This window comes from Xiphophorus hellerii, chromosome 18, assembly GCF_003331165.1.
Source record: "Xiphophorus hellerii strain 12219 chromosome 18, Xiphophorus_hellerii-4.1, whole genome shotgun sequence".
NCBI lineage: Eukaryota > Metazoa > Chordata > Actinopteri > Cyprinodontiformes > Poeciliidae > Xiphophorus > Xiphophorus hellerii.
The window spans coordinates 28050584-28065011 of record NC_045689.1 but is presented as its reverse complement, the minus strand read 5'-3'; the positions used below and the strand labels follow the sequence as shown (position 1 = coordinate 28065011).

Here is a 14428-nt window from a genome sequence, read left to right as displayed (position 1 = left end):
TTAGAAGGTGTGTCCAAACCTTTGGTCTGTACAGTATATATATATATATATATATATAAAAACATTTTCTGACAAAGCGGTGCTAACCACACTCACTGATATCTATTATTTGCTTTTAAGTTTTATAAATATTGCAATTTCCCTGCATCTTTCTGCTTTTATGACCCAGAATACTTTCTGATAATTACAGCTTGAAAACACAGCATCAAGGAAAAAATATTTAATATGTATTCAAATAAGCCAAAACATTCATTATGTAGATAATGTACAAAGCGTGAATAAAAACTCCATTTACATTTTTCAGTTATTAAACAGGCGCACTTATCTAATACGACTTGCAGCAACAGCTTTCAAAGGATCGGGAGACCCAAATACTACATGTGAAGTTGATTAAAGTTTTTTTTTTTTAAATTGTTTTTAATAAATATATTACCACTTAACTTTGATAGCAGCATAAACAAAAGCAAAACTATCCTCAGATAAGCTCTGATTGAACTCTGAAATGTAACTAAGCTGGTAAACTCCCACAAGTCCACATGGTTTGTTTTTTTGTTTTTTTTTAACATGGTTCTTTTATCCTCTTTCAGTCAGTCAACAGAACAGTAATCCTCAATTCTCACACTGTGCTTCTTCTTAAATGGCTGTGGGACAATGCTTTTTTTTTCGCCTACATCTCAAGTGGGTTACCATTGGTTTCTTACGCTAACCTTTGAATTCCAAGCAGAAAAGGAAGCGACTCGAATGAAGACGTGTCACATTTACTATATGTTAGATTTGCATTCACTAGGGGAGGCAAATGTGAGGTAGTCTTCCACTAAATATGCAATAAATGAGTTATTTTGTTTATGGAATTAGTTATTAATAAAGCAAACTGTGTCAACACGGGTTTTAGGTGCAGTTAAGCCCAAAATGATTCATGACTTTGGCAGATTTAGTTATAAATCCTTGGCATTCAACCAAGACGTTTTGTTTCTGGTAAGAAAAGGAGAGAGGATTCTGTTGAAATTGCAATAAAACAATGCAACGTGTTGCCGTTTTAATCACATTTGATCAAAAAACAGCATGAAAAGTTATTTCGAGCCTCTGCAAAAGTCAATTAAAATATGGTCTTCGGAATTACAGAAATCAAATCCTTATTATTGCTGAGTTTCATCAAAACGTTGAAAACTTCTTGGAAAATTTGAAAGATAATACTTTAAATCTAAATCTGCCAAAGCAAAAGTATAATTATGGTCCACAGGCGCATCTCAATGAACTAGAATATTATCATAGTTATTTTATTTTAGTACTTCAGAAAGTGAAACTTATTCATTGCAGAAAGTGATATATTGCCAGAGTTTATTAATCTTATCATTTGATTCATAAAAAGCACTTTAAAACATTGAAATAAGGAGATTAAAGTGCATAACAATAAAACCATGAAACCTGGCCTTAACTATTAAATGTGATTTGCTTCACAGCCCCCTAAGCATGCGATTATCCCTGCTGTTTGTGCAACTTTTTCCAAATTCAAATGAGTTTCTACTTGCAACTTTCCATTAATACGCTCAGGAGACCAAACACTGAACAGCTAGCTTGTTTAGTGGCTTGAACTCCCTGAAAATGTCCAGACAACTGTTTTGTCAGTAGTCTTCACCACAGACTTCTGTGATAAAACTCAGTTTTATTAGTAGCTGAGACCTAATTATTTAAAATTAAGAGAAGAAAACACTTAAAATACTTAGTTCTGAGCATTGCCAATACACGAGATGAAGGAACTTTTTAATATGTTTTCTGATTTTTGCAGATGTACCCATATGTTGTATTCAAACCTGAGAAGAGTACAACATTGTCAGACATTAAAAACAGCTTTGAGGTGACATTATTGCTCAATACTGTGACTTGCGCTATTGTTTTTTTTACACAAAGGTATCGTACTGTGAGAATATCAAAGTGGCACATTCCTACTTTTACACAGAGTAGTTGCTAAGTGTCCACCAAACAAGAAAAAAGTGCAACATCTACAGTAGAAAAGATTGGACTCAGTCAGGTTTTTGTGAAATCACGAGTTTTCAGACATTGGAACAGTAAAAAAAAGTCTAAAACTGCTCACTAACCAAGATATCTACGTAAAATATATTCTCCAACAAGCAGTACTGCTAGATCAGAATGCTAATGATGTTCAACTCTTCAACCAGAAATGACAGAATCTGACCAGTTAGAGAGAGAGAGAGAGTGCGCCAAAGAACTAAAGACACTTTCAGATTAACTGCTAATTAATTCAGGTTATCAATCAGCATCACACATCTGAAAACACAGCGCAGGATTTTGCTGGTTCTCTGACCAAAATGAAAAATCTCACCTCGACTATGGTAATGAAAACATGCTTCCTGTCACTTCATCATGCTCGCCCCAAATAGCATTTGGAACATTTGTCGCACTGATCCCAGATGAAATGCAGCTGTTGTATGGTCATTACAGACAGACACATCGGACGGACAAACTGAACAGGACAGCGAAACAATTAGCAGCCGTTTCCTCGTACAGCCAAAAGCCCGCCACAGGAACAGTTTGTTTTATCAGACCTACAGAGAGGCGATTCAATAAGGCTGCTAATCATTTATTTTTTTTAAAGACAGCTGTGAAGAGATGCCACAGATACCCAAGCATACTGTACTCTAGTCTACAGCACAAATCACACTGCCACCACCATGCAGCTGGCTGTCAGCTGATGTGTCATGTGAAAGCCCGACGCGGGCGGACGCAAAATGCAAAACGGACAGGGCGACGTTCGTTGTACATTTAAAAAGTAAACGGTTTGCAGAGCTCTGCGACTGCACGGCTTTCCGAAACGATCGCTTTTGTGACACGGGCTCTGAATTATTCGCGGCCCGTAATGAGTCTCTCCTCGTCCGTTAACGCTGCGAGACAATGGGAAGCTAAGCCAAACTAGCAGCGACAGCTGAGGACGTGGACATGCACCAGCTGGGAGATGCGTTCTCCACACATGCTCCTCCTGGGAGCCTGACTGTGGGGAGAACAAGACCGAGGTATGAGCCGTTACTCAGCGGCACGTCCATGTGCGCGGGGTGTGTAGGGGCGTCGTGGTGTGCGTCATATGGTGGAAGTGTGTTTTGCACTTTCCGAGCAAGGCTCCGATCAAAGTATGTATTTTTAAATATCCAACAGGCTTGACAGGTGGCTGCATTTGTGTGGACGGTATAATGCAAATCTGCCGGTTTTTGAAAGCAACCAGATTTCATGATTAAGAACCAATATTTTTTAAAGTACGTTTGCATTGGGTAAAGAGCTGATATTTTAAAAGACAGACTTTAATTGGAGCGTCTTTAAATCAGGATTTTCAAGCGATGCCGACATCTGTGTTAAGACAATCTACATTGTTATGAAAAACGACACAGACCGAGCTCGGCTTGAGACCAGGCAACCTCATGCTGTGATGGAAAGTTTGAAAATGATCAAGCAAAAAGAAAGCAACACAGAAATGATGTCTTCCCTTCTTTTTCTTTTTTTTTTTTAGTATATTCTTCGACAAATTTTCATTTGATCTTGTGAAACGAGCTCTCTGTGCTTTCTATCACAAGATCAGTGAAGTTTTCAGGCCACATTTAGAAAAACATGCAGCAGTCAAATCAATTTCATGAACCCTGATGAGATCATTCCCTGTGGGGAGGTTTTTGAGGTGGAGGGGAAAATTTTCAAGAAGCAACTGGGGAGTTTTTTTGAAACAAAGAAGGTCGATTGGGTTTCAGTAGAGTTTTTGTTGTCGCTGAAGACATATTTTTACACACTACTCCGGGACATTTCTGTGCTACGCGGATTTCATACCTGATAGATCCTGTTTAGATGTGCCTGTAGGGAGAAAATGTAGCGTATGTAATGGACCGGCTCCAAAGTTACTCTATGAACTGAAGCATATCTCTAGAGCATATTACCCCCTTTTTTCCCATTTATTTATTTCTTTATTTCTCGACTGCAGTGAGTCACCAAACACCTTTGAAAGAAGCAAGCCATGTGGACAATAGATGTATGAGAATACCCCGTGGGGGTATTCGCTGCTTTTGATGGTTTAGCCATGTAATAATGTGAAAAATATTACAGATGAAAACATTCAGGAGATTCAGGATGTGATGAAAGATTAAGAAGCTGACTCTCGTAAACGAGTCTGAAATATGGCGGCAGAATGTCAGGCGATACCGTAGCTCCGTAATTGAAAAGTATTTCAATCACTGACATGAGCACAAAATGGCAATAGTGATTGAAAGTACAAAACACACATATGCCTAGTCAAGTGCTCATTGTAGCAAATAAGAAACTAATTTCAATCGTGTTAATTGACATGCTTACTTTGGGGATTGGTATAATAGAGTTCAGCAGATTGTTTTCCCTGCAACTGGGGGACATTTGTCTCAAATGTAAAGAGGCTTGCAGAAGTATTCATACTCTGGTTGAATTACAAAGCAGTGCACAGTTATGACACTATTGGGAAAATAACACTGTTGTCAAAAGTGTGTTTGCAATCAATTCACCTAAGTCATTACCTCCTGGAACTTCATTTTGCTGCAAGTCTTATGGAGAATGTCTTGAACAGCTTTGCATGTCAAGACTATAACTTTTTATGGATCTTAAATAGATCTCAAGTTTAATTAGATGGCATGCAGAGTCTTGTAACAACACAATGTTTTTATCTGAACTTTTCCATTGCAGCTCCGGCTGCATGGTTAGGGTTTTTCCTATTGGATGATAATGCACCTCTGCCCCATTTCAAGTTTTTTTTAGCCTCTTATAGGTTTTATTCCAGATCTGGCCTGTATTTAGCTCCACCTATCTCACCATCAACTCTGACTAACCTTTCTGACCCTGCTAAAGTAAAGCTTCCCGATGAAGTTATGCCGTCTTGTGGCCAACTCCAAATAGGACTTTTTCATGACTTTCTTTCAGCAATGACTAACTTTACAGCTCTGTTGCACAGATTTGGCCAGATTTGCCGAGTGCTTGTCAACAGATTCTCCCACCTTAGCTGGTGATTTCTACAGAGTTATTTACAAGCTCTTCACAGCTTCTCCAATTAAAATTCTCCTTCCCCTGCCAGTAAGTATAGGTGGATGGCCATGTCTTGATAGGTTTGAGCCAAACTCTTCCCATAATCAGAGAAATGACTGAACAGAGCTTTGTGCAACCTTCAAAGCTAAGGCTATTAATTTACAAAATAACCCTGCTGTAAATTTCTCCACAACTTTCTCCCTGACCTGTCTGCACCTCTGCTCGGTCTTCATGATGCTTCTTGTCCACTATTGTTCTCCAACAAACCTCTGAGATGGCCATGTAACAGCTGGATTTATACCGAGATGGAATTATTTAGAAAAGACAGATAAATACAAAAGCAACAGATTCTTATTTGTAAAATTCCAAAATACTGTTTCTATATCACAAGTATGCACCGCTTTGTGTTGGTCCATCACATCAAATAAAGTGTGAATTATAAAGATTAAAGTTTGTGATGCAAAAAAAAATTTTTCAAGAGGTATGAATACTTTTTGCCAGATTATAAAGGCACTGAGTTTCACCAAACGATGCACTGGGCCATTCAAAACTAGCTACTGATTTAAGATTTAAAAACCCAGTGAACAAGATGTAAACCTAGTGAAAGCACCCGGTAATGAATTTCCAAGTCCCAGATCTGCACCAAATCAATACATCATTTGAAAGTAGGTTAAAGGTACTCAATTCTTCTTCTGAAAACACCTGTTGCCTACAGGTTTGCGTTTCTCCCTGGTGGTTACCGCTCAATGTTCCAATTCTACGTAATCCATCAAAAATAAAGTATGCTAAAGAAGGTAAATATGCATTTTTCATAATTCTGTTCACACTGGAAAACACAGCATGTACCTTCACGAGCACAAAGCTAAAACATTCAAAACAGACTAGACTAGATAGACTAAATGTTTTATTTCCCCATGTTTTATTATTGGCTCACTTATTAAAATGATAGTGGATTTAAGTGAAATCAAATCTGACTTTACCTGGTCTCCTTCGGTGAAGACTTGCTCACCGTAGCTCCAGCTGATGGTTGGAGTCGGATCTCCAGATGCTTCACAAGTCACAGTTACCTGCTCTTCCGTCTCTGAAGCGGTCCGGTTCACTATGTATGTGATCTTCGGTTTAACTGGAGATAAATGACATCCGCATATTTTAGCTGGGTGGGTTGCAGCATAAATAAATAACACTTGATAGTAGGGAGCAGAAATTAAAAAGGAGCTGAAAAATGTAACGATTTTTAAAAAATTGAAACAAAATAAGTTGGATATTGTCCATGCGCAGCAGTGGAATAAATGTCTGAATTTAAATGTACAGTGCCCTTGAAAATACAGCACAAACCCTAACTACTGCATTTAATAGTGGAAATGGGATTATCCTTCTAAGTAAAGCATTTAATCTTTTGCTTAAGAGAACAGACAATAAAAAAAAATGAATGAATCATGGTTAAATAATGCAAACCGAGAGCTACTTCAGTTCTAATTGTATTTATTCAGGGACTGTCGGAGCTCAAAGTGTTTTATTTCCAATTTTAAATACTGTCTTATTACAATAATACCAAGTCTTTCAAAGCAAGGTAAGGTTTTCTGCATTTGCTATTGGTTTGGAATTCTGAATACAGCTAATTATAATGTCTGGCTCTAACTATTCAATGTACTATCTTACTTCTAAACACATCAATAAAACTCACAACAAATCCAGGCCTCTAGTAAACTTATTCATGATGGCCAAAAAACAAACAAACAGAAAAACAGAGATCCTTAGATAAAGTTTTTAATTTTCTGTTACGGTAAATGTTTTTAGAACATCCTTTTTTAAGTGTTTCAAATATAGTAATTGTGTTTTCAGAAACAGAGGCTTAAACTTTGCATATGCTTTTTCACTTTGTCACATTACAAACTTCATTGTCTTTCAGTGGGATTTTATGATTGGTCAACACAAAGTGGTGTAGGTGAACCATAGGGAAATAAAATTAATAAGTGATTAAAGTTTTAAGAAATGAAAAAACTGAAACGTACTGTGTGCATTTGCTGTAATAACAGCTGTTGCTGCAAGTACAGTCTTTGGAGTTGTCTCCAAAAACAACTCCAAAGCAGTTTTATACTTGCTTGCCCGTTCTCAAAAAAAAAAAAACGTCAGTCAGACTAGATTGAATGCATTTGTGGAAAAATCATTTTAAAGTCTAGTAACAGACAAGGACGGTCATGCTTTGATCTAAACCTTTCCATTATTGCTCTTGTCTTTAGATGACATATGAAGGCAGCTGATTCCACTGGATTTTATTAAAGAATAACAAAGTAAAAAGGGGCTGAATACAAGTTCCCAACTGTACAATGCTTTGCATCGGTCTGTTATATGAAATCTTATAAATTGAAGTTTTTAGTTTTAACTTGACATAATGTTGAAAAGGTAGAAAGGTCGAGAAAGTACAGTAATGCATGCTTATATTTGAGACGGATTATAATGGTCTGTATTATATAACGGCTCCACATTTTATGAAGGATTATTATCAAATCAAACACTGTAAAAGTTTTCATTGAATAATAAAGGACTCCTGTTGAGTTAAAAGTGAACCAAGGACTCTGTAAATCCACATTTGTGATTTGTACTTAAAAACAACATGGATGCTCACAAAGAAGCGTTTGATTGCAGCTTTGCACGCACTGATGGAAAGCAACCATTGCTTTCAAAGAGAGCGAGAGAGAAAAATCTTTGAAATAATGAGGCAAACAGTGATTTGACTGCTGTCTTGAATCATTTTGAGATAATTGTTTGCTCTGAAGAAATTACAGACGCCAAGTCTTCTGTTTAGGGAAAATAAATTGCAGCAGCCAGCCCACTCTAAATTTTAACTGACGAGAATTGAAAATCCAGTTGTGACAGGACAAAATACAGACAGGAACAAGCTAATGGGCATAAATAAACAAAAACCGAACGCATTCCAAGACTCCGACCGAGCGCATTCGACTTGCTCTCTAATTCCTTCGGCTTTATCCCTCCTACAACCCACACAAAAACAACACCTTATTCTTTTCTGGCTTAAAACAGACATAAACCATACTATTGTTCTTCCTCCCCACACGTACATGCTCATATGTGGGTTATATATGTATATAATTTAAAATTCCCACTCACTTGGAACCTTTCATCATGTCACTAGTCCACGTACTTTCTAGAAAACAATCTGTCTTACCAAACACTCTCAGACTGAGTTCCTTCTCGCTCTCCCCGGCCTTGTTCTTGGCGACGCACGTGTACTCTCCTTCGTCCAGCTTGGTTACATCCATTATAGTCATTTCGGAGCCATCTTCATTGAAGCCGTACTTCTCCTCGTCTCTGAGTTCTACTCCGTTCCTGTTGATAACGCACAAAGTGTTAAAACACTGACGCCGGTCAATCCCAACACCACTCCTCTGACCTCTTTGCGGTGCTCTGTCGAAAGCATGTAGTAGTTCTTAAACCCACCTGGGAACAAAGTGAGGGAAGGTCAGGAGATAAAGTACAAAAGCGGCGATGAAGAGAGAAGATGTGAAAGCTGAACATCTGACACAGAATGTGTTCTTTTTGTGCAGCAGCACATTTTTCTTCTGCAAGCTGTTTGACACTTTGATCCCAATTTATTGTCGGTTCTTCACTGGATCCAAGTCATATTTCAGCTTTGCTGTATTTACTAATGAGAACTGTTGGTAAATTAGCAGCTAAACGAAGTCGACACGGAGCTTCCATCTTGAGTGGATGCAGATGCTTTAATATGATGGTAAATAAATAAAAAAATGGATCATTTAAATTTTTATGGCCATTGATATTTGCATTCTTTAACAGCCTGTTGTCTAGGAAAGTATACGTTATTCTAGCTAGAGAGGTGAGAGGTGTTTACATCTACCAGTGGAGCATGTGGAATAGCTAGGGTGTGGTGTGAGGAAAAAAAATGGAGAAAATATCTCAGTACCATGGTATTTAAACCAAAATAAATTGAAAACAGAAACGTTAAGCCATGATCTAATTGCTTTAAAAATCACTGCTGCAGCTGCTAAGATAACACAAAACATTGATGATGGTGGAACCTCGGTTGATACAGTCTTTTAAATTAGAAAACTATCTACTTAAGAGGCACTGGCCTATAGTCGGCTGCTCAACAAAAATGTTTAAAAAAACATACCAACTTTAGTTTTAAAACAGCTTAAGACTGATGAGTGAAGTTTCCACACCTTTGCTGTCTGATTTTTTTTTTTTTTTTTTTGAACAGGAAGCATTTCCAAACAGCTTAATTAGTGTTTGCTTTAAGCAACTGGAAAGTGTTATAGCTTTTATTATTAGCTGACTTGGAGTGTAGTGAAAATGTCCCTAACCTTTTTATAGGTTTTTATTATCTCTATTATTATCATTTTGATTGCATACATGCAGGGCATTTATTTGTGAATTTCATCTGGATTTGACGAGAAAAAGTGATCCAGTTTTCCAAATCCCGTTTTAGCATATAGCACTAAAAGCCTTCACAACTCCTAATTATGACACTTTAACACAGGGAACATTACAAAAGGAAATTGCCAACTATATAAATATGAACTAGTGAAAAATATCCTCTCTGAAAGCATTATATCAGATTTTATTATGTGTGGCTTTCATTATTTTCTGCTAGAACAGCGTTAAAGTAACATTCACCAATCAGAGTAGCAGCTAAAAAGCATGAACTGGAACATGAACTAAAGCGATGAAAAGAGAAGCAAACTCTAGTATGTGGTAGTGGTAGGCTGGATCTATTGGTTGTTAAGCTCCACAAGCACTCTCGGCAAATAATCACAGACTCAAGTGATTACTGTTGACATTTCAGCCCACCTAAAGCTCACGCACAGATTCTCTGAAAATATTAAAACAACATATTCTGTTCCTTGATCATTTTACAACTTGCTCCCAAAGCACATTTTCCATCTACAGTATGTTTAAAGAGAAGCTACAAAACGAAACGAAAGCATTTGACGAAACGTAAAATGCACCCAATAGTTTAAAACCCCAGTCTTGTTAGTAGAGGCCCTTTACTAACAAATTAAATTTTCCAAGTAAAAAAGGGAATCAAACTTTATGTCAAGTTTGTTCTGGAAGTAACATCCTTGTCTAACAGATGGCAGATTTCCTCTGGAGCGCACACACTTCAACAGCTGGGAGTGAAGTATACTTTGAGAGAAATAGCTTGCACATAATTGAGGCATGTAGCCAAAAATGATATGCAGCTCTATTTAATTTGTGTTATCTGAGCAGCTTAAAGAACTGTGCTGCTTGGATCCTGTTAGGCTGTGATACTCCTCTCTACAATGCTTCATTACCTGAATACACATCGCACTGTAATGTTGTGCAAAGTAAAGTCAATTCAAGTCTTTCCTTGATTTATCAGATTGCACAAGATACAGTGGTTCTTTCTGAGTTGTTTTCGCCCTTTGAATGTGTGTCTTGCAGGATTGTGGGAATTTAGTCACAGCAGGTACATGACCCCTCTTTTTTTTGTCTTTTATCAAGGTGATGGCATGTCATATTGGTTTTCTATTTCGCTGTGCTGCTTTTGGCAAAAACTAGCTGCATCTAAGAGGTGGACGAAGTAAAGCTGAGATGTGCTCAGTGTGGACTGACACACTAACGTATGATTTAACCAGTTGAACTGGTTGGTTAAAATACCAACCAGTGCAATCTTACTGTATTATTTATGTTTACATTTAAAAAAAAATATATACTTAAAAAACAGAATATAGAATACATTTCTGCTAGAACAGCGTTAAAGTAACATTCACCAATCAGAGTGATTGGTGAATCACCAATCACTCTGGTGATTGGTGATTCACCAATCACCAATCACCAGAGTGATTGGTGATTGGTCCTGAGACCAACGTCTCAGGACGTTGGTCTCAGGACCAACGTCCTGAGACGTTGGTCTCAGGACACCAACGTCTCCTGAGACGTTGGTGTTTAGTAGCATGAATGCCTTTTTTTAGTGGTTTTGACTTTTTATTTGTTGTCAGTACAAGACATCTGGTGATGCAGGCAGATTCAATCAATAACCGCTCTCTAATAATCATCATCCTGTATGTGTATTCATAATAATTAGCTTCAGCTGGGACTAATTTCTTTCTGTGTTTCAGCCCAATAAATAAGTGTGTGTGTGTCTGCTGCATATTTTCATATTTTACCACCAAGAATTAGCGTAAAGGGAGTTTTTAGAGCATATGTTGCGACAAAACTGACTCTAGACAGATTTGGTATGTGTGACATTAAAAGAATAAGATTTTGCCAGATAAATTACTGTGCTGTTCTGCAAAACATTAACAAATAAAACAAAATGATGAGTGGAAGATTGAAATTTACACATTCTCGGCATGACTGTCTAATACAAAGTATGCTAATTTGGTGACAGCCATAGCGAGAACAGGGAGTGCCGATGCCCGGTCAGGTCAGAGTAACGGTGCAGGTCAGAACTGGAGCAGAAATTAAAGTGTCATCTGTTCAGGAGTGAAAGGTGGCTAATAATAATTTTATCACTCCACATAACCTGAGCACTGGCAGAGTTTTGGGGGTTTTGAAACAAAGTTTTCACTTTTCCACAAGGGATCATTCCCAAATACAAACATACTGTTAAATGCAGAGTGAGTGGAAGTCTTTGGTGTAGTGCCAGTTTGTTAGGTCTGCTATTGCCTGTTCTACGTTTTGCTTCATTCGGAGGGTCTGGATCCTCGGCTATTGGAACTGCTAGCTGGAGACGTGGGCACAGTTGAAGTTTTAAATGATTGGATCAGATTTTACCCGGGCGTTAATATTTGGTCATGTCGTATGTAACGCAACTGCTTGATCACAACGAAAGCTACGATACAAAGCTTTAACTGCTCAATATTTGGAGGCTTGACCATCATGGACATGTTTTTCTGTGCAACATGTAGTTGACAACTACAACCATCGAGTGGAATTGCGTAGGAAGGTAATGGCAAGGCTACGTCTTCAAGCTAATGCTCTCTAAAATACTATTCTCCTGATAAAATGACAACATAAGCCTTCACTTTGTGAACTCAACTTCAACATGTACTCCGCTATCATCAGTTCAATCTGGGTTGAACAATGTTAGCCATTGACAGATTTGGTATGGTGTCAGATTTGGTGTCATTCTTCTGCCACTTTCAGCTGCTTTGTGCTCTTTTTGTCCCCTACAGATTTCTCATATTCCAACACAGAAATGAATATAACTTTAATGAGCAACAATCGGGAATACAACTGAAATGAAAATGTGTAAAAGTTGTCATATCCTCTTTATGAATTTTGTCTTGTAAATCTTCAAATTAAGTTGTAATTTCCCAAATGACATAAACATATGTCAGAGTTGATAGTTAATTAGAAGCCTTTGATTTACTTTGCTTAAGTGCAAATGTTTTGGTGTGCAAAGTACTGGCCAAAACACCCCTAGCACTTTGTTTGGATTCCCCCCAGAGCTGAAAACATCTCATTCAATTAGCAGCTCAGATTTTCAGGGGAATAGCACACCACTCCAAGCTCATAATGAACGAAATGAAGGCTCCAAAATATTTATCTGAATTAAACTTTTTCTGTGCAACATGAACAGCTTATAAAACGAAATAGGCCAGTTTTCTATTTAATCCATGGTGCAAACAGTTAGCTTTATTTGAAAGTTGGTAAATTTCTATCTTGTCACAATAGAGAACAGATGCTTTGTCCCAAACACTAGCAATCTAAAAGTAGCGTTGTTTTCTAACCTTCTGTTTGTCAGTCTCTGAAAGCTTGTTTTGTCTTTCAGTGAAGTGTTTAATAAGACGTCGGCCCTCTCTAACAGAGCTAGTATAAACCGAATCTATCAATAAAACCCAGAAAGCCAAGTCTAACAGTATTTCTTTGGCTGTTTAAACTTTGTGACCCCGGATCTAAATTGTCTGCAATTATCTGCTGTCTTGGAAACCAGATGAATGGAAACAGTTCAACAAAGCAGGAGTCTGTCAATGGCTGTATTCAGATACACAGATAATGTGGCTATTGTTGACAAGCTGCTCCTCAGGTTTCAGTTTACCTTTGTTACCCTGTGATTAAGTTTCCTATTGCAATGAATAAATAAGTCTGCAGAACATCACTAATAAACTAAAGAGTCTTGCACACAGAAACAATATTTTTATGCCTAGGTTCAGTCAGGCTTTAACTCAAATGTGGAATTTTTAGTGTTACATGTCATTCAATTTATTGTATATAGAATACTGGGCTCTAATAATGATTAATATTACATTTATTGAGCAGTACTGCTATATGGAGAACATCCCAGAGAACTAAAATGTTTTCACTGAATCTTAAGCTTAATTAGCATCTCAAATGCAGAAGGTGATGCTAATCTCACACAAACCAATTGACGAACTTGTGGGAAAGTCTTAAGATGTAAGTTTACTTATTTATATATATATATATAAACTTGCATCTTAAGACTTTCCCACAAGTTTATCTAGTGGTTTGTGTGAGATTAGCATCACCTTCTGCACCCCTAGCATATATATGTAGTCATAATATCAACTTATACCTTTTTTGAACACATGCAATTCACACAGCTCATTATTTTTGATTAGCCCTGCCTCATTAGTTTGTTGCTGCCAGATTTTACTTCAGTGTTATGCATCAGCAGCCCGGTACCGTTTTAAATGACTGGCATAACGAAGTAGCAACCTAGACCCAAACCACACAGTGGGAATGATGTGTGGTGTTCTTTGAATAAATCTTTTTTTTTTTCTGTCGACTTTACAATAAATATTCAAAAAACTAACTGAACTGCGTTGACATTTTGGACAGACTCTGATTATATTATGTTTTAATTGTTTTGGCTCATTGGAAAATGTCTTAAACTATGACATGAATTGCTTTTAAATATAAGATACTGTACATATTAATGCTGCTGACAAAAAAGTAATCACAGCTTTGTCACCTGGTGAAATGAACGATTCAAAGCGTACAAACCGGGAGCAACTATTGTAAATGTAATAGACGGCAAATTTTTGTCACCATTAGAACAGAACCATGACATTACAGAAACCTTTTGCTAAAGCTAACGCTAGGTGTCTGTGTCTGCTTATGCACCGAGAAGCATTTGTTGGTGTTTTCCAATTCATTAATTACAGACTAAACCACAAATATTCATACCCCTTTAAGATTCGGGTCTAAAGTGATTTTTTTCATTTTAGCATCTCTTTTGACTGGAAGTAATATTAATGTTTTGGAACTCCAATTTGAAGCTGAAAGAATCTCTGGATGAGGTTAAAGATTAGGGTGATGACAAGAAGGCCAAACAACCTTAAAGATTTGGCGCTTGTCACCAAATATAAAGAATAAAAATAGCTAAATAAATATGCAATAAAAAAGCTGGGCAACAAAT

The 14428-nt window shown here is 37.3% G+C and overlaps 1 protein-coding gene and 1 long non-coding RNA gene across 14 annotated transcripts in view; both read right to left on the bottom strand.

The window, feature by feature from the left end:
* The window catches only part of ncam1b (neural cell adhesion molecule 1b), a 110596-nt gene that overhangs the window by 37103 nt on the left and 59065 nt on the right, over positions 1 to 14428 (bottom strand). For 7 of the 13 annotated variants that reach the window (XM_032590459.1, XM_032590465.1, XM_032590466.1 and 4 more), the window contains exons 7-9: positions 8228 to 8388; positions 6021 to 6163; positions 3826 to 3849 (exon numbers count right to left, since the gene is read on the bottom strand). In XM_032590459.1, the coding sequence (XP_032446350.1) occupies positions 3826 to 3849; positions 6021 to 6163; positions 8228 to 8388 (328 nt within the window). The remainder of the gene's footprint in view (positions 1 to 3825; positions 3850 to 6020; positions 6164 to 8227; positions 8389 to 14428) is intronic. The other 6 variants (XM_032590470.1, XM_032590460.1, XM_032590472.1 and 3 more) reach the window with 1 other exon arrangement.
* Positions 495 to 3819, bottom strand: LOC116737374 (uncharacterized). Its single transcript, XR_004342791.1, has 2 exons — positions 1712 to 3819; positions 495 to 1680 (listed from the first exon to the last, which is right to left on the bottom strand). It is a non-coding gene; the product is annotated as an uncharacterized LOC116737374 (long non-coding RNA).